Raw genomic sequence first — 27129 nt, 5'->3', positions numbered from 1 at the left:
CCATGTAACCGGAGTGTATTACAGACACCGCCTGACCGAAATGCTGTCAGAATTCCCCAACACTGGTTTTAGTTACCTCTCCTTGGAAGAAAAAGAACAGGACAGATGGGAGCTTTAGAGGCTAGTTCGACCCGCACCCGTGGTACTCTAGCAGGTGAAGTATCCAAAGCAGTGTCAGTGTCTGATGCTGTGCAGCAGAGACGAGAGAGGAACGACACGGCAGCCTGGGTTCCGCTTCCTCTCTTCCTTGGTTTCTTCAGTAACATCACCCTACTTTCCAGGTGAGGAAAGGGTCTCGGAAAGGCTAACTTGCTCAGAGTAGTACAGCACAGTGTGTGCGTCCAGCCTGTTCCCCCATCCTGAGTGCCAAGCCACTTCCACTTGCTTCTGTGGGGCTATTTTTAGTGTGTTCCTCAGGATGAACAGACGCCTCAAAGGCCAACGCGCAAAGAAAATAAATGAAGGAAAATAACCTTTGCTTTCTCTGTGGATAGCAGGGGAGGAATGGCAGGGGTTTGGTATCTTGTGTGTGAATCAGGCTATGGGGATTCACGTGGGTTGATCCCAGCTGGCTCGCTGCACACACTGTACCTCACCAAGCAGAGTTCAACAAAGAGAACACCCGTTATGGGCAGGGTGAGGGGATCTGAGTGAGAGAATGTATGGTGGTGCCCAGGGGGAGTCAGGCATCGCTAGCAGGAAGGAGAAGGAACAGAGCCTTTGCAGAACTGGGACGGCAATAGGGCTGTGTAGCTGGAGAGCATCTCAGCAGAGGAGACAGAGAAGCACACCCAGCTGGCCTCCATGAGGGTTGGCCACTTATTTTTCTATCCCTTATCTAATCACCAAAGCAGAGAAACCCCCCAAAAAAGTGGTAGGTGGGCCTGAATACCTCAAAGCTGCCTTTTTCCAACACTGGAATCAGATATAGAGGTTGGGAAGGAGAGCTGGGACCGGTGGCTTAATCACTGGTGGGTAGGTCGGAGGTGCATACGGGTGACATCGGTGCCACAGTGCCCCTTGGTTACTATGTGTCTCTCTACCTCCATACAAGAGAAGGCTTGCTCCCCCAATTTCTTCAAGGAATGCCTAGTTTGCTCGGTATCCAAGCTATTATCTAGAATCATCATAAAGAAAATCTTTTCTCCAAACACTTGTACCACCTAAAAAAGAATCACTGTAGGACAGTCACATGAAAGTCAACAGCATGAAGACTGTAACAGCTAGAAAAAGAAAGTGCACGGGTTGGGAATAGAGATCTGGGGAAAATTTCTAGCTACTCACACCAGAGAGCTGAGGGCTGCTTGTCCTAAATGGTGTTGCTGCCAGGCCGACACCTGTCCCAGAGACAGCATTCCCGGCGAGTTGAAGCCCTGCAGGGCCGACAGGTCCGCACTAGTCAGCGAGTAATCTAAAACAAGGAAAGAAATCTTGCTCGTGTGTGTAATAAGAGGCCCGTGCAAAATAGGCTTTTCAAATAGTAGCTCCAGAAGCTCCTAGCTTGAGAGAAGCCAGGCACTTCATAACCTAAAACACCACACAGGTCTAACCCCACAACGGTTCTTCTTCTGGGAGGCCAACAGGTCCTGGCTATATTTGCTTATCTGGGATTATTTCAGTAAGTTTCAACTTTGTACTAAATGTTTATAAGTTTAATGTCTCACAAGAAGTTGAGATACTTTTTCCAGTAAATAGAAATAATGAAAAGGCCATTGCTAAAGGATGTTCCTACATAACCATTATTTTAAATGTGCCCAGCACTACCCTCCGGAAGAAGAGGGACAGGTCAGGCTGAGTCTGGAACAGCAGGTCTTAGGTTCTTGAAGTACAAGGGCAACAGGAAAGACACGGCACCCCTTCCCATGCAGCACCAAGCTCAGTGGCATAAATCATACATTATTACACAACTGATTAACTACATTTGCTCAAAGTACAGGGGCTGTCAAAGGTTTCTGACTGCCTGCAAAACAATTTCAAGTTCATGAAAATACTTAAGTATTACAAGAGTACAATATATAATATAGCTTATTTTATATGAATGCTTCAGACACAAGTCACTTTGGCCAGGACTTAGGACATTAGGTATCATTCACACATAGAGTTATTTCAGTTCTTCATTAACACTTGTCTTTTCCATTTAGTTTTAAAGAGAGGTGGCAAAAACCCTTCTAGTTTCAACTGCTTTTCCATGTCTCAAGAGAGGTATTTAAATAAGTTGGTCTTCCTAGCAAATTAACATCAATAAAAAAGGACCGGAGCGGAAACAGTGCAGGCGGTGCTCGGGTTCCGCCTGCCTCTATGCTTGCTCCTCATGCCACGGTCTCCTGACCGCCTGGTGCGTTCCCAGAGGCTGGTGCGGGGACACCTGAGCACCGCTGCCTTCCACAGCGCCCCCCTGCGCCTCACAACTCTCTCCACCTCCAGTATTCCCAACTCCCTCCTTGCTAACTTGCTACATCCATCTGGATGTCCCTCCAAACCACTCAAATTTGACACCCAAGCTGGATTCCTCTTTTCCTCCAAACCTCCTCCTTATCTTGATAAACGGCACCGACTTTCACCTCGTTGCTGGTGCCAGAAGCCCGTGGGTGTTGATACTTCCCTCCTACTTCCACCACCAACCACCAAGGCTGCTCAATTCTACGTACTGTCTCTCCATCCTGCCTGAGTCACCAGCTCTACCAGCACCACTCCGGTCCGAGCCATCAGTATCCGCCACTGGGGCCATTGATCCAGCCCCCCACGTGGGTTCCTTGCATGCAGTTTTGCCCCTCTGAACACTGTAGTCAATGTGATCTTAAAACAACAAATATGGTCATGCTACCTCTCTGCTTAAAACTTTATGGTTTCCCAGCACTCTCAATATCCAAAATCTTCAACATGGCCTCTAAATTTCTTACCTCTACAGTTTCAACTCTAACCGCCCTCCACCATCTCTGTCCTCCCCGTCATGCTCCTATCTCCTCGTCTTTGTACACAGTGCTCCCTCTCCCTGGAACACTCTCCAGACTCTGCCTGGCTGAGTCACCTGTGCTCCTTTAGGTCAAAGCTTCAATGCAGCTCTTAATATGACTACAATAAATTATTCCGAGAGCTGTCTATCCTGTGTCTTTCTTCCCCAACACTCCCTAAGTTCCACTACTAGCCACACTCCTGTTGTGCCTGGCCCAGTACCTGCCTCATAGTAGGTGTTTGATAAGTATGTGCTGAATGGATGCACGAGCAAGTCTAGGAAGCTGGGAGTGACTTTACTGATGGGCATGAGGAAGTGTCTGCATAACAACTGTTGTATTTTTTGAAATGTTGCTCATTTTTTTATCCCTTTATTGACCATCTGGCACGAGTCTGACTCTGTGTACCGAAAGCCAGATGATATACTAAAGAAAGATGAAAACGGTTATATTTTTAAAAAGGGCAACTAAATACATTAAAGATAATATGGTAAAATTAAGCCAAATATATGCTCTGAAAAAGAGTGCAAAGTCTAAGTTAAAAGAAGGAATCAGACTGAAGCCAAGTGATTGATGGTTTTGAGAGAACAGGACTCCATTTTTATGTTTTGGTGAATCCTTCTGGACTTTTAGAAAAACACGTTCTTGCAAATCCAACTGCATTTCTAAAAACAAGCATAGTGGAGTTTCTAAGTATACTGAAAAACCCGTCATGAAGTGTTCAGTAAACTACTCTCACTTGAATACCAGTTCAAGCCCCATCTTCTCAGCTAGTATCCCTCTGGAACATTCTAGCTCTTAGATTTCCCTCTTTCCTCCTCACATGCTCAAGTCTCAGAGCGCAAACTGCCAACCTCGGCCACTGAGGACTTTACTTCCATAGCTGCCATCTCAGGTATGTCCTGCTCCTTAGCTGGCAGAAACTCGGGAGAAAAGCTATGTCCCTAGCATACTGTCACTCATACAGCTAGCTGGTCATCAGTGGAATGAAACAATTTCTATGAATGCGTAATCTTTTATTTTACCCTAGATTTTGCACTTAGTAGATTCGGACAAGTTTCTTTTTCATATCGATTAGAAAAGGTCAACATTTTTCTAAAAGGCTTTTTCAACAAAATCTTTTACAATTTTGTTTTAAGTGCACTACATGCAATTAAAGTGACAATCAAATGTATCAGTGGCCTCAGGGAGCTCCAGACAGCAGTTTGAAAACACCGTGCTAAAGCATTTACCCTGAAGTCTAAAATTAGCTGGTTTTTATTACAGTCTACTTATAAGAATCATGAGAAGAATATACGCCCTATACTGCAGTCTCTTCATAACTGACAAGGTAAAATTTAACCGTTTCCTTCTCTGAAGCATCGGGTGCTTGCCTCTCAGCCGGTGAAAGTGCAGCCACACACCTCCTGCCTCTCCCCGGAAGGGCAGATGTATGTGGACGACTGTCCACACAGTCTGCGCGGCTCCACGCACCCCTGCACTCAGGGCAGCAGTTGTAGCTTTTCTTAACAACGCCCCGAAATAGTGGATTTTAAAATGAAACGTCGGGGCGCCTGGGTGGCTCAGTCGGTTAAGCGGCCGACTTCGGCTCAGGTCATGATCTCGCGGTCCGTGAGTTCAAGCCCCAAGTCGGGCTCTGTGCTGATAGCTCAGAGCCTGGAGCCTGTTTCAGATTCTGTGTCTCCCTCTCTCTGACCCTCCCCTGTTCATGGTCTGTCTCTCTCTATCTCAAAAATAAATAAACGTTAAAAAAAAAAAAAAAAATTAAAAAAAAATAAATAAAATAAAATGAAACGTCTAAATAAACATAAATGGGTGAAAAGCTCCTCTCCCAAAAGGGGAGTGACTGGCTCTGAGGAGAAACAAGAAAGGGCCTGGTCTTGCTCCCGGGGCACAAACACATGGAGGACAACACAACGTGCCCGGCACAGCGACACATCCACTGCCCTGCGGGGTCCCGAGCGCAAGAAGGCTCCATCTTCCCCAAGCTGGCTAACACAGCATGAAGAGAAAAACCTCTTCCTTCAACAGCTGGGAAGAGTGAGGGACTGTGCGATGAGAAACGACGACAGTCCATCCTCCTCGGTCTGACGCACGGGCCGTAATTGTGAGAACGGCCGGCCGCCTGTTTCTTTGTCAGGGGGAAGTAAAGGTCGATGCCGGGAAACCATTCTACAGTCAATGTATTTTCTGTACATTTTTCAAAGCTAGTATTTGTTTTTTTTAATACATCCAAATGTGAATCTAAAACACTGGAAATCATTTATTTCAATCAATATACTTAAAAAAAAATCACAAAAGCACATGCTGATCACAAAACAAAACTAAAATCCACAAAAGGCACGAGAGCATGCTCACCAGTGTTGTAGGCGGTCGGCATGGCTGAGTACACCAGTCCCTGTGGAGGCAAGCTTGGGGTGGTCACAGACACGACTGGGGTAGCTAGAGGTTGAGTGGCTTGAGAACTGCTTATCCTCTGGGTATTCTGTGAGAGGGCAGAAAAAGTGTCATTATTTGAGTATTTATACTCAGACTTAGTATTTTAAAAATAACATTCAATTTAAAAGTGACATTTTTCACAGTTTTATGATGTGAATGTCATCATTTCTTAAAGCAGTGATAATGTGAAAAAAAATCTTTAAAAATACTAATGGGAATAACTAAATGTTTAATTTCAAGGAACACAGTTAACTATTCATTTTCCCTTGTCTTTTTCAGAGTTTATTGATGTCGAGGATATACCCTTAAAACAGAAACTTGCATTATGGGTGGTAACACTTTTATGTGTTCACATAAATAAGGACTCAATGGCGCTACAAAAACCGCCAGGCTACCTGAAATAAACGTCTGGGTTTTAAAGACCTGAAGAGAGCAAAAGTCATTTGTACACAGACAACGTAAGTCCACGAGTTTAGGGATCAAAACTACTTATAGCTGCAGCATTTCCATGTTAACATGGTTTTAAGTCTCGGCTTGCTGAAGTACAGCTTGCTTTCAGATTTCCTTCCCGGTGATCCTGCAGCCGATGTGCCCACACACTGCGCACACACCACTTACCCCGCCCCCGTACGTGCTCAGCCTCCTCCACTGTCAACATCACCCACCCAGTGACCTATTTCTTAGCAGTAGGTTCGGATATGCATCCCTCAGTCCCCAACTCTTCTGAAAGGAGAGGCTTTGCATAGAGAGAGCTTGTGACTAACATACTTTTGGTAGAGCTGTGAATGGAGCGAAATTAAATGCTTGCTGACTGACTCCATCTACGTGGTATTCTATCTACACTAGGAATGAATTTTAAAAATCAACTATCGGGGCGCCTGGGTGGCTCAGTCGGTTAAGCGGCCGACTTCGGCTCAGGTCATGATCTCGGGGTCCGTGAGTTCGAGCCCTGCGTCGGGCTCTGTGCTGACAGCTCAGAGCCTGGAGCCTGTTTCAGATTCTGTGTCTCCCTCTCTCTCTCTGACCTTCCCCCGTTCATGCTCTGTCTCTGTCTCAAAAATAAATAAACGTTAAAAAGAAAAATTAAAAAAAAAAAATCAAATATTGAATAATCAAGTCAGTTTAAGATGGCCACTCCGGTACATGTTGGGGGATGACAGAGCAGTTTCTCACCACAGTGGCCTAAGGGAACACTCCAAAACAAAGATCAGAGGAACAGACTCCTTGATCCATGCAGTCAGCACACAAGAAGGACAAAGCATATCTCCTCCAGGGTTATTATTATTTTAAATGAAATTACAGCCTGATAACTGACATTTGGGGGTCTAAGTCATATCAATAAAACCACAAATCAGTGCCCTTAAGATTATGAAGACTCAAGAGTGTGATTCGGTCTTCTCTATCACCATTTCCAAAGGGTAATCAGATGAAGGCCTTTGGCCAGAGTTAGATGCTTGAATGTTGATCATTTGATTCGGATCCAGATCTGTTTATTTCTTTTTAGTTTGTATTTTTCACCCAATCTTGAAGTTTCTATTCTAATTAACAAAGACCATTTAGTATGTGGCTATAGCACCTGGGTTTTTGTCACAAATTCACTATTTCCTAAGTAGGGGGGAAATCATTTAACCTCTCTGCACCTCTTTGTACAGTAGGGAAGACAGTGATCTTGTAGTCCTACCTTGTGAAGCTCTATTGAGATCATAGGTGGGAAGTGCTTTGGTAACTGAAGTACCATACAGATGTAACACAGTATCTTTATTGTCCCAAGAAACCCTCCCAAGATTTCTATAACTGGTTAACAAAAAAAGAGGGGGGAAAATATATTTATACCTTCTGACATAGGTATGCCCCCTGGAGCTACCATGAAGTAAAGGTGTTTTAGTACAGCAAGGCTGCTCAAGGAATCTATGTAGCCAGGCTCTTGCCAGAAGAGTTTTTAGTGTAGGCCCCAAGGCACCAGTCCGTCCTTCCTCACTTTGGGTCAGAGCCATCCATGATTATATCTGAGAGTTCAAATCAATTTGAACCACTTCCTAAATGCTAATAGATGGTGTTTGTAATTATTATTTTGGTTTTGACCACAGAGCTCCACATTTAAAACTAATTAAGTTTTACAGTCTGATTCAGCAATTAAAAACAATTTTAAAAAAAGGGGCACCTGGGTATCTCAGTCAGTTGAGCATCTGACTTTGGCTCAGGTCATGATCTGACAGTTTGTGAGTTCAAGCTCCAAGTCGGGCTTTGTGCTGACAGCACGGAGCCTGCTTCTGATTCTCTGCCTCTTCTCTCTCTTTGCCCCTCCCCCCCACTTACACACACACACACTCTCTCTTTCTCTCAAAAATAAACACCAAAAAAAATTTAAGAGTCTGACTCAGCATAAGTTATAAAGGATATGAACTGTTTATAGTTTCGGGTTATGTTATTTGTTTCTTAATTACAAATACCTTTTATGCTTTCTGCATTTTGTAGTTTACAAAGATTTAGAAATTTATCTTTGAGATTCTGTAACTGGGGTGTATTTTAAGGAATGTGGAAGTCACTCTATGGTAACTGGGAAATACACTTTCATCTCAGCATCAAGTTAATAATTTTAATGAATTTTTGAGGTAGAGATATACTTTGGAGTATATAATTTGTTCTAAGATTTGGTCACTGGAAATTCAAGAGTCAAATACTAGGCAAAAGAACACAGCATGACCCAGTTTGGCCTGGTTCTATCCATGCCAGAGCTTCATCTCCATGGCAATTTCCTGGCATGAACTCCAGAAGGGGTGGGGTGTGTGTGTGTGTGTGTGTGTGTGTGTGTGTGTGTGTATGCGTGCACACGGACGTGCGTGCATAACTGAACACCAATATATTGGTTCCAGCCATCAAAAGATCCTAATCTCCATGGCATTGACTTTTCTGAGTAAGCAACTTGTGAAACCACTAGAGGGCAGCATATTGCTAGAGAATTGAAAGGAAGCACTCCTGACAACTTAAGGTAACTAGTCTAAGATGAATTATTTTATACTGAATTATAAACTTAAACTTCCGTTTTCTAACCATTACTATATCACTAAATAAAGTACTTCCCCAGAAGAAAGTCCGAATCTACACATGATGTAATCAACACCACAATGTCAGCGAACTAATATATTTTAGTTTACCTAAATAGAAAACCACATCTAAAACTGTGAGTGATCACAAAGTTAAAGAATGATCTCTTATTTTAAGGACAGAGCACAGACAACCTTATCTAAAAAGAAAAAAAACTGTGCAAAACACACCAGCATGCATATATATGTAATAATAAAATACAAATACAACCAACAGATGCCTTCCCCTCATGCTCTCATGCAATCTGAACATTTGTCCATGCTACAAACTAAAACGTTTTCAAGTTTTTCCACCTTATAAATATCCAATTAGCAGCTGACTTTGAATTCATATGATCATTTCTGTGAATCTGGGAGTTTAGTTCCCAAAGAATAGATCAAATGAAAGTTCTTTTTAGTCAGATTTACTTTCTAGAAGAAAAGCCAATAGAAATCATTTGTTCTAGAAAAAAGGTAATAGCTACTTTTAAGAGCAGAGTATCTCCTGCTAGACAAAAGTATAAAATCTGTGTAAATTACATTCGTTTTAGTAAACAGGGAACCCCCTTATGGTTCAGATCATCTCAAATAGTATGAAATAATTCCAACGCTGAAAAAGGTGACCTCACCAAAAATGATGTCATCTTTTTGAAGGAAAGAGAAATGGCACAAGAACATGTGTTACAATCTGAGGAACTTCGAGGGTGAGGTCATTTTCTAAAAACATGTTAATAATTTGGGGAACTATATACGGTATTTTGTATCTTTCCTTAAAAAAATCTTTAACAAGTAAGTGTCTTGTGATCATTGACAACTCTTGTTTTTAAAGGCTCTGTTCCAGTGTTCCCTCCAGCAAACGAAAGGGGTCAAGATACACAATTATACATAGAGAAACGAGACAGACTCTGTAGTTCCAGTAGCTTGGTTCAGTTATTCAAAGTGCTTGCAGTGTTTAGTAACTACAAGAAAAACTGTGTAACAAAGGGAACACTCATTAGATAAAAACGTTTAAGAGAATTAGTACTTTCTAGATCATTTGTAACTCCCTTCAGGCACACTCACCAACTCCAATTCCTCTTCCTCCGACTGTACTCAGCACATAAGAGGGATACAAGAGTTACTAAGACTGTTGATACTCAAAAATAAAATATTTCTTTAGAAAAACATGTTATTTGGACACTGGCAGTTACTTGGAACTCTCAAGAGATGATTATACATATGCAATGAATACAAATCTAAATTACTTGTTTCTTCACTGGTAGTTGATTTCAGAAGAAAGACAGGCTTTAAAGACACCACTCCCCCCAGGCTTCATCGGCTCCTATGCTGGCCTCACCTACACACAGCCAGCTGCTGCAACAGTATGTCAAAGGAGTTCCTCATCACGATACCAGTTTATATTTGAAATCTTGAGAATACTTCATCCTCCCGTCCCTAGCCCACTGTGTCATACATGTCCATTATTCATCTTCTAGATGTGTGCTCTTTGGTCAGCAGAAATTATTTTGTTTCCTTATCCCACAGCAGCTAGCACAGTGTTATGAAACAACAAGAACTCAAACATTTGTTAGTAACGATTTTAAATAACAGATTTATAGATCATCTGCAAATACCATTTTCATAGATATAATTTCACTGTGGAAAAGCCACACTTATGAAGAAAATGAGACTGGAAGAGAAGTGAACTGATAAATCATGTCCAGAAAAGAGCTGAATGAAATGTATTCGCTCCTTTTCTCCTAAGCATCTAGAAAACATTAGGCTAGAAATCATCTGCTAACTAGTTTTTTCCTTATTTTACTTTGAGTAAGTCAAATTTGTCAATCTATGGAAGGTATCTTTATAGGCACCACTGATACATGAAATCCCAATCTGAAAGCAAGTTCATCCGCAAACACTATAAAACAGGGAGGCTGGTCATCTACTCTGAGAAATAATCACTTGGTCTACAACTGCTATTTCAAATATGGGTAAAATGTTCTTCGACTGTTTAGTTATAGATATTTTTACACATCTCCAATGATAAGATTCACATCAAAATACTATGGGTGTGTGATGCATTAGTTTTCACTTTAACCTCAGGGAAAAGGGTGTAAAATTATTTATATGGCAAATTTTGAGCATTCTGCAAAGATGCTTCATGATCTGTGTAAAAAAGACCAGCGATCCTGACCAGTTGCTAAATGCCTAAATGCAATTTTGTCTTAAATTCTGCAGTTTACTGCTAATTCTTATAAACATATTTCTGAGTCTTAAATGAACCTTCCTATGGTTTTCATTTCTGAAAAATAGTGGCAGGCATTCCACATCTTGTTCCTGAAAGGTGACTATCCAAAATGCTTAAATGTTTTTTCTGAACTCCTTTTTTTGGCGGGGGGGGGGGGGGGGGGGGGGGGGGGGGCGCGGTAAAGTATATTTCTTTGTTATGTATGTATGTAGTTTTCACTTTGTATCCTGACATAATTTTACCCTTAGAAAGCAGCTACAAACAGAGCATAGCATCACATACTGCACCCCAGCAGTTCCCCCCCGCCCCCCATCCAGGTTTACATTCCAAAGAAACATGTTACAGTTGTCAAAACTAATAAAAAGACCAAAGCAGAAACGAAAGCTACAGACTTCACTTGGACTTCCCTGGTCTTCTTCACCATGTCCCTGTACTGATCGATGGGACCAAATCCTGCGTCCCATATGCCCTTAATTGTCATGCATCCTTAGTCTCCTCTAGTCTTCGACAGTTCCCTCCCATCTTTCCTTGTTTTTCATGACCTTGATAACTTTGAAGAGTACTGGTCGAATATCTTGTTGAATGTCCCACAATGTGGGTCTTTTATTTTCTCAGTTAGATAAAGAGCGTGGATTTTTGCAAGAATACCAAAGAAGGTGACTGTGACCCTCTTAGCACATCATATCAGAAGACATGCCATCTCATTACCAGTGATGTCAAGCTTGATTGCCTGGTTAAGGTTACGTCTTCGAGCATTCCCCACTGCAAAAATCACCACCTTTCCTTTGTAATCAACAATTATTTGGGGAGAGGCATTTTGAGGATGTGCAAATACCCTGTTTTTCCTTAAACTTTTGATCACTCATTTTAACATCCGTTGACCTTGCCTGGCCTGGTCTCTGTACTGTAGTGTTATAACAATGATTTGCTATTTCGCTCTTTCTGTCCACATATGTTAATTAGAATTCTTCTCTAAGGAAGAGCTGTCCCATCTCCATTCATTTATTCAATAATTTACTCGTATCGGTAATAGACTTGGTATTTTTTTTTCCTTGGGTAATAATCCAAATCTACTATTACTTATTTTGTTACTTAAACTGTTCTCATTTTGGCCACTGGGAACTCTTCTGAAAGGCTGGTTCCTGTGACCTTTTCACCTGCACTTCCTTATCCTCTGGCACCTCTCTGACTCATCTTGAATTTTCGTCACCCCAGCTCTACAATCACTTCTCCAAGGAGTCCTGATTCTCTTTGTTGGAGAATGTTTAGAGACAAAGATCCAGCACTAGCTGTACTCAGTTACCAGGTGTCACTGTTTCAAGGGCCTATCAGCAGACAGAGCTAGGAAACATACGATATGTACTATTCATGTGTATATACATTTATATTTCTCTACTTATATATGTCAAAAAAAACCACACTGAAACTTCCAACTGCAACCCAGAAACACAGGGTTCACTGTAGCTCCCCCAACCCCACACCCACCTTGCTTATTTGTAACTTTTTTTTCCCCAAAAATGAGAAATCTGGCTTTCTCTATCTATAACGTATTCACTGTTTTGAGTGTGTTAACAAATTTACTATCTTGAACACAATGATTTCCTACAATTTTTTTGTTCTACCTAGAATAAAACAATGTCCAAAGTTACTGGGAGCTCTTTTCTTCCTCATCCCCTTCATTGCCATCATCTCACCCACTTGTGATACAGTTATATTCACATGTCACGGTCTGCATTCAGTCTCCAATTCCCCTGGAATCCCGGTTTTTAACTGCATATGGTAAAAGTCACTCTATGTATTGTATAGTTTTTACGGATTTTAACACAAGCATCGACTCATACGTACATCTAACAACACAGGATCACAGAATGGTTCCATTACCTCAAAAATTCACCTCAAATTTGTAGTCAACTCCTCTCTCCATCCCTGGCAACAACCACTCATCTGCTTTGCATTTTCCAGAAGGAAATGTAAATGGAATCCTATACTATGTAGTCTTTTGGATCCAGCTTCTTTCATTTAGTAAAATTCATTTAAGATTCATCTATACTGCTGTGAATAAATAGCTCATCCTTTCTTATTGCTGAGCAGTATTCCTTTGAATGTTCCACAGTGTGCATAGCATCCACCCATTCATCTGCTGGAAGGACATTTAGGTTGTCTTCAAAGGTTTTGGCAATTATGAAAAATACTGATTTCTGTAGAAACATAGTTTTAATTCACTTGGGAAAATTCTCTAGGAGAGAATTGTTGGGTTGTATGACAAGTATATACTGAACTTCATAAAAAGATGCTGATCTGTTTTCCAAAGTGGTGTATGAGTTTGCATTCCAAGCACGAATGTGGGAGAGTTCTTGCTGTTCTGCATCCTCGCCAGAACTTGGGTGTTTTTAGTATTTTGGTTTTGTTGGGTACTTTTACTTGGGTATAGCTGACACACAACGTTACATTAGTTTCAGGTGTTCGACACAGCAATTCAGCAACTCTATATGCTATGCTGTGCTCACAAGTGTAGCTACCATCTGTCACCAAATAATGCTGTCACAGTATCACTGACTATATTCCCTATGATTTTATTTTTAAAAATTTTAGCCATTCTAATAGATGTATAGTTGTAGCATTCTGGACTCAAGTCCTTTACTGGATATGTGATTTGCAAACAGCTTCTCCTAATATTTTTATTCTCTGGATAGGGCCTTCACAGAGTAAAACTTGATAGTGAAAAAACTTGATAGTGAAACTATTTTGATAAGCATCAATATATCAACCTTTTCTTTATGGACCATGCTTTCGGTGGTGTATTGTTTTTTCCAATGTTTTCTTCTAGAAGTTTCAGGGTTTTTGTATTTTGCATTTGAGTCTATGACACATTTTGAGTTAATTTTTGTATAAGGTAGGAGTTCTACTTTGAGATTTTATTTTTGCATATGGATGTTGAATTGTTCCAACAGAGTTAGTTATAGCAACTATCCTTTCTCCACTGAATTGCTTTACTGCCTTTGCCAAAAACCAACTGAATGTATTTGTGTAGGTCTATTTTCTGGGCTCTCTGTTTTGTCCAGTGATCTACGTGCCCATCTTTGTGCCTGTACCACACATTCTTGATTACCATGGCTTTATAGCAGCTCTTGAAACCAGGTAGTATCTTCCTATTTTTGTTCTTTTTCAAAACTTTTGGCTATTATAGTTCCTTTGCCTTTCCATATATATTTTAGAATTTGTTTATTGATACCTACAAAATAGCTTACTGTGATTTTGATTGGGATTAGTTTAATGTATAGATCAACTTAGGAATAAGTGACATACGATACTGAGTCTTCAAATCCATTAACATAACATACCTATTCATAAAAGCCTTTGATTTCTTGCAACACTGTTTTGTAGGCTTTAGCATGCAAATCATGAACACATTTTGTCTGCTTTCTATCTAGGTATTTCTTTAATTTTTGGTGCTATATAAATGGGATTTTTAAATTTCAAGTTCCAGTTATTCATTGTTCGTATAAAAATACAATCCACTTTTATATATTGACTTTGTACCCTATGACCTTGCTAAACTCACTGACTGGTCCCAGGAGGTTGGGTTTTGTTTTTTGGTTTTATAGATTCTTTATGCTTTTCTACATAGATAATTATGTCTTCTGTGAATAGAGACAGTTTCATTTTTTCCTTCCCAAAATGTATACATTTTAGTGATTTTTCTTGCTTTACTGTTCTGGCTGAGACTTCTAGTACAATGCTGAAGATAAGTGGTGAGAACAGACATCACTGCCTAGTTCCTAAATTAATAAAATACAGTATTTTCCCTTTATTTTAATTAAGCACCTTAGTTGTAGGACTTTTGTAGATGTTCTTCATTAGGTTAAAGACGTTCCCATCTTTTCCTAGTTTGCTGAAAAATTTTTGTTTTTATCATAAACGCTGAATTCTGTTTACAGTGAATTATATGGATGGTTTTTCATATAACCAGCTTTTGTATTCCTGGGATGAAACCATTTGGTTTTGATACACTATCCCTTTTTACACATTGATGAAAATTATTTACCAGTATTTCACTGAGGAGTTTATCATGAGGCATACTCACATGTTTATGTACATTTCCAAGTACAGTTGTGGATTTTTCTATTTCACCTTTTAATTCTATAAGTTTTTGCTTTATAAATTTTGAAGGTCTTCTGTTAGGTGCATATACATTAAAGATACTTATTTCTTTGGGCCGCCTGGGTGGTTCAGTCAGTTAAGCGCCTGACTTCGGCTCAGGTCATGATCTTGAGGTTTGTGAGTTTGAGCCCCAAGTTGGGTTCTGTGCTGACAGCTCGGAGCCTGCTTCGGATTCTGTGTCTCCCTCTCTCTCTGCCCCTCCTCTGCTTGCACTCTGTGTTTCTGTCTCTCTCTTTCAAAGATAAACAAACATTAGGGGCACCTGAGTGGCTTAGTCAGTTAAGTGTCCGACTTAGCTCAGGTCATGATTTCACGGTTCGTGGGTTTGAGCCCCGTGTCAGGCTCTGTGCTGACAGCTCAGAGCCTGGAGCCTGTTTCAGATTCTGTGTCTCCCCCTCTCTCTGCCCCTCCCCCACTCACGCTCTGTCTCTCTCAAAAATAAACATTAAAAAAATTTTTTTAAAAAGATATTTCTTGGAAATTGGACTATGTGCTGCTGTCCTTCTTTATCATTGGTAATATTCCTGACTGTAAACTCTACATTGTTTGGAATCATTATGGCTATGCTGGGCTTCTTATGGTTAATGTTTGTATGGTATGTTTTCTCTAGTGTTCACTTTCAAATAGGTATCGCGTTAGGTGTAGGTTAAGGGCTTATAACAGTGTATTTACGATTTGCCTCTCTGTCTTCTGTTGCCATGTATTTTATTTTTACATGTGCTGTAAGTACAAAATTCATTCCCACTGTTTTTGCTTAGAAAGCTGGTGATCTTTTGGACCAATTTTAAAAAAGGAAAATGCCCAGATTTTGGTTTCTAATACCATTCTCCAATAAAAGGAACCAAGGTTCCTTGGAGAAATGCCCGGTTCTAGCACTGGGGCAGGAAATATATAGGATGAGCCTAGAGCATTTTGTACTACCTGAAAAATTTTCAAGCAACTCCCCCATGCTCCCCGCCACCAAAAAAACCCCATGAGGATGACTGTGTGAGAGAGGCACAGGAACCACCCAACAAGTCCTCAATAGCTAAAGGTAGAACAATGTGAGCAAAAGAGTAAGACAGTATTAGTAAAATTAGGTATTCACAGAATTTAGGAGTATTATAACCCCAAGTATAAATGACCATAAGTCCATATTAACATAAATTATTAAATAAATGAAAGTGAACAGATCAGTCACCTGTGCAGAAGAACTCCAAATAACTGATGTAGACATTCTGCCCTCAAGGAGGTAGAGCCTCACTCCCCACTCCTTAAGTATGGACCTCGCATAGGGACTTCCTTCCAAGGAGGACAGTTTGGAAAGGAAAAAGAGTAATTTTGCAGCAGAGAAACCCATGGAACACTACATCAGCAAGGTGACCAAGGTTACCATCGATAGGAATTACCAATAATGATAGATATGATGTGATAAAAATGGCACTTTATCTCTATGGCCTTCTTCCCTGAAACCAATAACCCTAGTCTAATCATGAGAAAAAAATCCCAACTGAGGAGCATTCTACAAAATACCTGACCAGTACTTCTCAAAACTGTCAAGGTCATTAAACCAAGGAAAGTCTTACAAACTATCACAACCAAGAGGAGGCTAAGGAGACATGACTACCAAATGTAACCTGGTGTCCTGGATGGGATCCCAAAACAGAAAACACATGCAGTTAAAAACTAAGGACATCTGAATAAAGTGTGGATTTCAGTTAATAACAGTGTATCAATACTGACTTGTTAGTTGTAACAAGTGTACCATACTAATGCAAGATGTCAACAATCGGAGAAATTGGGTTTGGAGAGCTTTCTATCCTATCTTTGTAATCTTTGTAGAAATTTAAAATTGTTCTAAAATAAAATGTTTATAAAATTATTTTATCTTCATTTACTTCATTTCCATTGTTCTTTATTGCTTTGTATAGATCCAAGTTTTTGCTGGTATCATATTCCTTCTGTGAAGGACTTCCTTTAGCATTTCTTGTAGAGTAGGTCTGCCGGCAATGTATCCTCCAGGTTTTTTGTTTGAGAAAGTTTCTCTCTTTCATTTTTGAAAGATATTTTTGCTGGATACAGAGTTCTAGGTTGAGGGGGTTTTGTTTTGGATCTCAGTACTTTGTTACTCCGCTGTTCTGCAGCTTGTGTAGTTTCTGAAGTATGTTATAAATTCTTACCTTTGTTCTTCTGTCTCTTCCCTCTGGCTGCCTTTAAGAGTCTTCCTCTTTGTCTTTTGCTTTTAGCAGTCTGAATGTGTGTGTACCTATCCTACTTGGTGTTGTTATGATTTCTCCAAATATTTCTTCTGCTCTGTTCTCTCTCTTCTCTTTTTGGAAGTCCAATTACAAACATGTTAATCCATCTGATAAAAGTCTACAGCTCTTGAAGGCTTTGTTCTGCTGTTGTTTGCGCCATTTATTTTCACTCTTTCTCTTCGTATTGCAGTTTGGGTAACGCCACTGACCTACAGGTCCTTCCTCTTGCTAGGTCTTTAGTGTATGATCTGAGTTCATTTAATTAGGATTGGGCTGGGTTTGAGCTTCACTGTTGCAATGGTTACCCTCAGTACATCCACCATGGGCCTCAAATCCCTCTGGGAAGATGTGAGCATTGATTTGTCAGGGGCAGTTTGTTTTTTCCCCAGTGACTGCTCCATTCTCAGTATGAAGCCTTCTCTTGTTGGTGCCGTGCCCCAGGCCGCAGTGCTTCTCGGTCACCCTGCCCTGCTCCTCCACCATGGGCTGAGATCTTTTTCCATCTCCATTTCTCCAGATACAATGGGAGGTCACCAGTGCCTTCAGGGTGACACCTTCTGTTTTTCATCTCCTCACAGACTTCTGGTCCATAGGAGAGAAAGGGGAAAAGGGTCCAGGCAAAACTTTTTATCCCTAGTGCGGTGGCTGCTCTTCCCCTCTCCCACTTGTATGCTACACAGACTTTTTCAGAGTATCCCCAGTCTCTTCTGTGAGTACCTAGTGGGGTTCACGGAGAAAAAGCCTATCAAAGAACTCCGACTCCTGTATCACAGCCCTAGGGGTTTTCCACTGTCCTGCCAGTGAACACTTGACCTCCAGCAATCCACCAATCATCTGAGCTTAACTCTTATTACCTGTGTCTTACCCAGGTAAGTCAGTGCTCAAATGTCCTCTCCCTGCAGTTTCTGTCTCTCCCTAGAGCCCGGGCCACTTGGTTGCCATGAAATCTCAGCACTACGATCTATCCACGGAGAACTGTGAACCTGTCTGTCCTACTCATTTTCATTGTAAGGCTGGGAGCCACACGGTCTCCAGCCTTCTATCTCCAAATGAAAAAGTACTTGCTTGTTTCTTGACTTAAAAGATTGTGGTCCTGGCTCCCTTTTGTATTACCCTGGACAAGTACTAGTTTCCTCATCTCTACCTAGCCAAAATTACAGTATAATTGACAGTCAAATAGGACAATGCATAGGAAGATGTTTGGGAATCTACAAAGCATCATACATACATAGAATTATGATCTAAAGCCTGACAGCATCAACTTTCACTTAGCGAAAAAAATCAAATAGTGAGTTTAGCAGCTGCACCACAGAAAGGACACATGGCACATCACACTGTTAGTCAAACAATAGTGATACGAAGAATGGTTTTAAAACATATTCTAATTTTTTTCTATAAGAGGCTAAAGGGGATACATATACTCTTCTTCATAAATATAGGATTAAAAAGCATATGAGGCTGGAACTATGAAGACATTGCTAAGGGCTGGAGTGGAGAGACCTGTATTCTTTACAGAATTAAATGGGAAGGTGATCTGAGAAGGAATAAACAAAAATTATTTGGAGAATAACTCATTCAGTTTTGATGCACTGTTCCCTACTCTGCAATGGTTCTCTTTGGTATGTAGAATTTTCTAAAATCTGGTTTAGTGTTTCTCCTACAGAAAAGCATGTGTAATTGATTACTGAAAATACGCGAAGTACAGAGAAGAAACACCTAAGTCAGGTTTAATTTATAAATTTGGTGATGGGATCTCTGAGCAAAGGTTCCTGCCTGCCAAAACTAAACTTACACATAACAGCCTCTCTTTATTTAGCTTTAATTTTAAATAACCACTCGGCATATTTACATCCTGTTTTTCTATAATCTGATTTTTGTGTATTTAAAATAGCTTTGCCTCTTCAAACGCTAACTTCAAATAGAAACATTCATTAGGAAAGGGTCTAGATTCTATGGCAGTACAGAAAATTCCAAAGGAAAACACAGTCTGGCTGTATAAAATGTGTCTCAAAGAATTAAGGTGAAGAAAAATTTAATGTACCAGGGGAGGCATCATGCCCTTGCTTGAAGGAGGGATGACAACGCGAAGATCTGGTTTTCGACTGTTCATTCCAAGATTGCCGCCACCGGGAGGAGGGGGAGACTTTGTAGGCATGACTTTGCCTAAGCTGTTTGCACCAGTAGTTCCAATCAAATTTGGAGAAGCTCTGGAGTTTACAAATCCATTCCCTGGAAAAAGGAAATATCCTTCATTAACATGTAAAGAGTCATCAAAATACTCTGGTACAAATATGAAACAGGTTTTCCCTAGTCCTGGTTTTACAAATAAATTTTGTAACACAACTCATTAGGAGCAAAAATATCAACCCCCAAATAAGCAAAAAGATCAACTCAAATCTGAAATACATATAAAACTGAAGACTTATGTCACTTGTTTTCAGTCTTACTGCTTGGACCTACTGGGAGAGATACTTAAAACACAAGGCATCTCCTACTGGGGACTGAGATAACGAAGCTATTTTAAGAAACTGCTTGAGACCAGCCTAGTCATTCATCCCTGTGGCAGAGGCACTCCTACTAGTTCAGGGCCTGAACTAGTGACCAGGGCAACTCCTTCACTGCAGCTTCCTGAGCACTCAGCTCTACTGCTTTGTTTTCACCAAGTACTTGTTCCTTATTGCTCTACCGCTACCTGCTCCATTTCTTTGGCTGCTGGTAAGGTCTTCATTAAATATCTGTGGTCTGACTTTAATCATCTTATTCCTGCTTTTCAACTTCCCTAAAAGAACTCTATTAGAGGAAATAAGGAAATGGATATCTTGTGGTGTATGTTCTAGATATACAGTCCTTTTGGGCATCATTTGAGCTACAAGACAAATGTAAGAGGTCATCCCTATTTTCCTGGAGAGCGCAGTCATCCTAGGTCTCCTGTGTAACAGCCTTGTGGTTTAGGTGGCTGACTCCACTTCAATCACTGCTTGGCACTAGGTCCAAGCCAAGCCAGTGAGTATGGAGGCATTCTCCCTCCCTCACCACAGTGAGGGGATCCAGGAATGTCTAATCAGATCCTAAGTAGAGAAGCTGTTCCGTGGTGGTGAGGGAAGCTCCTGCATTCCTCCAAGGACAACGGAGGAAGCATTTTATTCTCCAGCCATTTTGAGACTCAGAAGAAAGCCAGAATGAGGAAAAAGCTGACAGAGAAGGAACCGCATCCTGAGTTGCCAAGAAGTAAAATGATGGGTCTCAAAGAACTGCAATGAGTTAATGACGAAAAACAATTATGTATTACATGTTTTTCACTTTAATAAGAGCATTTGTATTGGGTTATCAGAACATTTTAAATCTACAAAAGTTTCTTGAATGGAACAGAACTACTATTTAAAGCCATTTACAATCCAGACAGCAGTTGGTGGATTATAAAATATTTTCAGCAATAGTATTATAATGAATAGAGACAACTGATTAAAAGATAGGGGAATTCTAAAATTTTAAAAATATAACTGGAAAGAGATGGATTAAGTTCTTAAAGATAAACAACTGAAGAAAATGGATGCTTTGATATATCTGCTTATAACATATTAGAGTTTGAAAAACATGTTATTTAGGTGAATTATTTATATGAGTAACTAAAAATTGATGTTTGACAATGTGGTATAATCAACTTTATTGAATCCTGACCAGTGCATTTTCAACGGACAAGGAAAACAGCGGTGAGGTATGGCCCTTGGGAACTGGTCTATCTCTGCAGCAGCTGTCATTCAACGTGTCAGGATTCCAGATGATCAGTGTTTCTCTCCCCTACACCTCACTCTCCCCCAGCTCCTCCTGCTTTCTCTGACACTTTTACCAAGGGACACCAGTTTTAATTCATTTATGTGATTTAATTTTGCTGTGGGGACTGGTATTTCAGTTAACCTTATGAGGCAATTTCCATTATCTTGAAGCAGTACGTATTAAGTCTGGGCCGAATCTCCTTTCCACACCCCAGAGAGCAATTCCTATGTTCTGCTAAGCTTCAGAAAGCAGTGCTATTAAGCAATCTCCTCCCCGGGCCATCCCTGTGGAGTGGAGCGCATCCATGCACTGGGCAGAAGTAACTGCTAAACAAGCCATCTGGATAAAAACTGCTTATCAAAGATTGTTCAAAAATAGAGGGTGTGATAGAAACCAACAGAATATTAGATTAACAAGTACAGATTAACGTTTCTCTTAATTAACAGGCACAAATATACATTTGTAATCTCTTTGATAACATTGAGAAGATTCTTATTTGCTTGATTTGTACTCAAATCTGAAGGGTAAGGCGGTATTTCTTCTCAAATACATTACGAGATGATTCGAGGATAATTTAGAAGAATGCATTATCAGGAAGCTCTATACTCTCTTCCCATGTGGAGTCTATGGTGCTGAAAAGCTACACATAATACCATAGCAACCCAGAGTGAAGAGAATCTAAAAGCATGGTATTCTTTAGTGTGACGTCAGAGTCTGCAGCAGATAATTATTACAGGATGATGTAAGTGTTGGGTAACTTGCCAGCTTGAAACATGATAACCTTATATGCACTATTTGTGATTTTGTAAAGTGTAGCAATATAGTATCTTAATATATTTCTTACTTCCTATTCACTTTTTATGACAAAATGAAGATATCATTGAGATAGATTTTTAAGGCAGATACCTTCAGGATATAACTCATGTTGACATAGTCTATAAATTTAAGAACTGCAGTACCAATTCTAAATGGATAAACCCAATTTAATGTGATTATTATTAAAATGTGTTTTTAGGTATTAAGGTAAATTACACCCTGACATAATACATGATACAAATGCTCTTGAGCAAACTGCATACCAATGCCTCTTGAAACCTAACAAAGCTAATTTCACTTACGGTCCTATAGCTCTGAGGCATATCATTCAATTATATCAGTCTGGCTCATATTTCAGAATATCGTATCAGCTGACATAATGCATTAAGTGGCTGGAAAGCACTCCATGTCCTTAATACTACTCTTTTAGGGCTAAATTGTAGACATTGATGCCTTTAATGTCTTATTATTATGAATTAAATTCAGAAGTTGAACTGATATGCAAAGACTTTTGAAAATCTCAAAAGATTCTGAAAAACTCATTCAAAGCAAGGTTCAAGAACTGATTTTATCATATTTGACAAATTTTCATAAAACCTGACAAAGTTTCAGCTGATTATTCAGTAAATAAGCATTTTAAAAGCTTGTAAAATTGTATTTTTATAAAGAATGAGTTGATGAGGTTTCTAAAAGTAAAAAAGCCCATGAGTTTCAAGATTATTGATGACAAAAATAAAATAACTGATGACATATTTACTTGATTCAGTGGAAATTCCTGTATGATAGAGAGCATGGATTCTGTCCATTAGAAATGCGTATCTACAACAGACAATGCTCATGAAATCCTGCTGCTTCTTTTCCTGTATACTGTATTCGCCCTCTCAATCTATCCCATGTGGACAGCCCCAAAGAGGCTTCTCCTCCTTCAGAGACTTCATGCACCCCCTGGCTTTAACCACTGCCTCAGTGTACCTCTTACATCTGTGCTTCTGCTTTATATCTCACTTCAAGTTCACATGCAACCATCTGGTGGCCTTTTCCCCAGATATGCTGCTGTCATCTCTAACACAACCTGTTTAAACTCCTGTACTACCGCCATCCCCAGTCACTTCCATCCCACTTTCACAGGGCTCAAGCCCTGCTATTCTTGCTTTGCTATTCATCCATCTTCTCTTTAACTGCTGCTGCCTCTGCTACTCTGCAAGCCGTTACACGTTACCTTCACTCACCCCCAAACAATTCCAAGAGCTTCTTGAGCCCTTCTATATACTAGTCTGGTATATATATATTTTCTCTTTCTCAAAATGTTTTTACAAAGCAAAACTGCTGGAGATCAGAGACTTGATTCTACACTTGATCTTTAAACACAGGCCCAAAGTTAAAAGGAGTTCCTGAAGTTATATGAACTACAAATTATCTAAGTATTAAATGTAAATTTTCCACAGAGAAATAGGTCTAGTAAGCCAAATCAGATTGCCACTATGGAAGATGGCCACAATTTACAGTATGGACAACACTGGTTTCACTTAGACAATGACATAGCCTGAAGACAAAAAATTATCACGTTACAAGGAAACACAACTGAATACTCTAATTCATTTACTATAATAAAAGTTTTATGACTGTGGAGATACCGTATCAATATAGCATCATAGAAAGTTTAAAAAGTAGAAAACGAGAGGGAAAACTCCTACTTCTACCATCCCAACATAACTATGATAATCAGTTTGGATTTCCCTTCCTTTGAATTTTCCATAAGCATGGTTTTTTTTGCAGTTTTAAATCACAACTCAAAAGGAATTCAGCTGAAAATTTTAATCTACATAATTTTCATACGGTAGAATACACTGGTTTCTTCCTATTGTTCACTACTCTAAATAATGTTGCAGTGAAACTTTGTATATTCTAGTTTATTTCTTTAGGAGAGTCCCAGAAATGGGATTAGTGGGCTCAGAGGCATAAACATTTTTATGACTACTGAAACACCTTGCCAAAATCTTTCTAGAAAGATTGCTACAATGCCATAAGCACATGAGATCATCAGTTTCAACATCCCTTCATCAGCTCTCCATGTCACAATAAAAAGGTGGTAATAGTTGGCAATTAGTAAGTTGTTTTTCTTTGCCATTTTTATTTAAATCTCCTGATACATCCTTTCAATGTTTGAAATTGAAGTTGGTTTCTTTCTTTCACTTAGGTACATCAATGCTTATCTGCTTATTAAATATTCCCCTACTTCTGGCTTGTATTTTACCTTACTTTTTCTCTTAAGAAATGAGAAAATTTTTCTCTCACAGAAGACTGGGGGTAAAGCGGTTGCAGGCTCAGTGGTTTTAGCAGCTCAATGTAGCGGACCTAGAACTTTCCAGCTTTCCACTCTGCCATCCAAGGCTTGTTGGCCTGTCCTCTTACACCGACTTGCTTCCTGATCTCAAGATGGGGCTGCACGTCTAGCTGCTGCATGTGGGCAATAACACCCAGAGACTCAAAGACTGCTGAGTCTTTCTGAGAGTATGAATGTGTGTATGTGTCAATTTTTTTCTCTCTAGATTTTGGAATTAACAGTATAACAACTATGTACATTACATTCTCTCATAATTTTAAAAGTGCCTCCACATTGGTGGTTTATAATTCCTTTTTAAAATCAAATGTATTATGTTTATTTTAAAAACTTGTATTAACGTAACACATAATACAAAATGGTGCACAAAACAAAAACTTCAAAGATCAAGGACTTTTCTGGGGGAGTGTAGGGGAGAGGGAAAATGGCTGATGGGCACTGAGGAGACACTTGTTGGCATGAGCACTTGTTGGCATGGCTTACAAATTCTAAGCCAATTTGACAATAAATTATATTTAAAAAAAAAAAAAAGGACTTATCATAAAGTGAACATCCACGTACTCATTAGATCAGGAAAAAGAATATTGCCAAACCCCCAAAGTCTCTATAATTGGGCCCCCCAAAACATTACTATTGTCCACCTACCCAAAGTAACCAGTATTGTGATTTTTATAGTAACTTGTTTTTCTTTATAGTTTTACCACCTATCTATACATGCATCCTTAGCACTGTAATTTTGCTCGCCTGCTTTTCACACTGTATTTGAATGGAACCAATTTGTATTTGCATCTATTGTCTCTCATTCAATAATAGTTTGGTAAATTCATCCACACTGTTAATTACTGCTGTCATGTCTTCCTTTTTGTTGCAGTATAGTATTTCTTCATATAAATGTACTATCACTTTATTTGTTCTACTGTTGATACAAATTTGGATTATTTCTAGATGTTGTTGTAACAAATAATGCCATGCACATTCCTTTACATCTCTCTTGGTGCTCATCGTATACCCATGCATTTCTCTACAGCATATAAAGATGAGTAAAAATGGTTCACTGTAGAATACACACATCTACACCTATAGTAGACATGTCAAAAGGGCTGCACCAATCTGTACTGCCATCATCAGCATATAAGAGTTTGAATTTTTCCATAGCTTGTCAACACTTGGTATTATCTGCCTATTCCAAGGCCATTCTGTTAGGTGTATAATGCTATCTGTGGCTTTAGTTTTGCATTTCCTTGGTTACTGAGAATGAGCATTTTTTATTTATTTATTTATTTAAATTTAAGTCCAAGTGAGTTAACGTATAGTGTAGTAATAATTTCAGGAATAGAATTCAGTGATTCATCGCTTAAATATAACACTCAGTGCTTATCCCAACAAGTGTCTGACTCCTTTAGGACCCTCACCCCTTTAGCCCTTCTCCCCACCCAACACCCTGCCAGCAAGACCTCAATTGGTTCTTATGAGCATTTTGTCACATGTTTACTAGACACCTGGAGAGCTTCTCTTGTGAAATGTTTGTGTTCTCGTGCACATCTTAAAAAATCAGATTTTCTTTTTCGTGATGACTTACAGTATTCTTCATAAAAAGCCCTCTGTTTTATACACACACACACACACACACACACACACACACACACACACACCTATATTTTCCCACTCTATCTTGCCTTTTCATTCTCTTCATGGTGTTTTTTTTTTTTTTTTTTTTTTTTTTAACGTTTATTTATTTTTGAGACAGAGAGAGACAGAGCATGAACAGGGGAGGAGCAGAGAGAGAGGGAGACACAGAATCTGAAACAGGCTCCAGGCTCCGAGCTGTTAGCACAGAGCCCGACGCGGGGCTCGAACCCACGGACCGTGAGATCATGACCTGAGCCGAAGTCGGATGCTTAACCGACCAAGCCACCCAGGCGCCCCTCTTCATGGTGTTTTTGATGAACAAAGATTCCTTTCATGGTTAGGTTTCCTCTAGTTTCCTGGTTAATGTCTTTCTCTATCCAGAGTTTGTTCAATGCTTAAATTAAAAAGTTCAAGGATGCTTCTGCTTTCACTCTGACACGGGCCCGAAGCATCCTATCTTCTGGAGAGCAGAAGACTCAACAAAAATTAGAATAAGAATAAGGCAAATGGAGGGCTCATCTATAAAAGTATTATGCATTTGAAAATGACAGGATCAGTAAAAATGTGACAGTTTAAAGGTGAAGCGAAGCTATCTGGAAGTGGCTCATTACAAGTCTCTAAGCCTGGAATGCCACAGTAAGCTATTATACATGTTATGTATAGAACATTTGTTTTAAACAAGCATCTTTGGATATGGGTTGCTAGCTGAATTATTCTGTCACCAGAGATTTATCTCCATATGATTAAATTCTCTGAAATTTGCTGAGAGTTTTTGCGGCCCAGCATGTGGTCATTCTTCATTTTTTGTAGAACAACAATATTTTTTTAAATGTAATAATGTAAAACACAGATATTGAAAAGAATGTTTATTCTATAAGCATAGATATTCTATAGAATGTTTATTCTATAAGCATAGATGACCACAGTCTAGCTTCAGAAAGTGGGATGCCATAGCTACTGCAAGGGATTGTTAAACTCTGATTCACTCTACTTCCCTGGTCCCGCCTTTTGGGGTCTCAACACAAGGGGACAAGAACACATTTGGGCCCTCCCAACTCTTTGTGGGCCCTGAAATTTGATCTCTCTGTCCCCCAGGGTTTCTCAGGCTGTCATCCTCTGCTTCTGAAGCACCCCACTGTGGAAGTGGCATATAGCACCTGAGGAAAAGTAGTCATAAATGTTGAGCTCACCCTCCTGAAGTCTCTGTCTCTGTCATTCCCTGGATATTGAGCCAGTAATGCTTCACTATCTTATTAGTTCTCAAATGCTTCAGGCAGATTTTAAAAATGTTTTCCCCAGCATTTCTAACTGTCTTCAGTGCAAGGGCTGGTCCCAATGAACAGCTCTGCTATTAACACAGCACAAGCCTGATAGTCTTGTTTCTTTTATTAAACCTCAATTTCAACTTATGGAAGTCTTCATTACTCAAAAATGCTTTTCTATGTATATTAAGATCAGAAGCAAGATTTCC

The 27129-nt window shown here is 39.8% G+C and overlaps 1 protein-coding gene across 11 annotated transcripts in view; it reads right to left on the bottom strand.

Annotated features, from left to right (window-relative positions):
* The window catches only part of MEF2A (myocyte enhancer factor 2A), a 163138-nt gene that overhangs the window by 1353 nt on the left and 134656 nt on the right, over positions 1 to 27129 (bottom strand). For all 11 annotated transcript variants that reach the window (XM_042941138.1, XM_042941140.1, XM_042941135.1 and 8 more), the window contains 3 exons: positions 19140 to 19327; positions 5310 to 5436; positions 1285 to 1411 (listed from right to left, as the gene is read on the bottom strand). In XM_042941138.1, the coding sequence (XP_042797072.1) occupies positions 1285 to 1411; positions 5310 to 5436; positions 19140 to 19327 (442 nt within the window). The remainder of the gene's footprint in view (positions 1 to 1284; positions 1412 to 5309; positions 5437 to 19139; positions 19328 to 27129) is intronic.

Source organism: Panthera leo, chromosome B3 (assembly GCF_018350215.1).
Source record: "Panthera leo isolate Ple1 chromosome B3, P.leo_Ple1_pat1.1, whole genome shotgun sequence".
Lineage (NCBI taxonomy): Eukaryota > Metazoa > Chordata > Mammalia > Carnivora > Felidae > Panthera > Panthera leo.
Note: the sequence above shows the minus strand (reverse complement) of the source record. Positions and strands in the feature narration are given on the sequence as shown.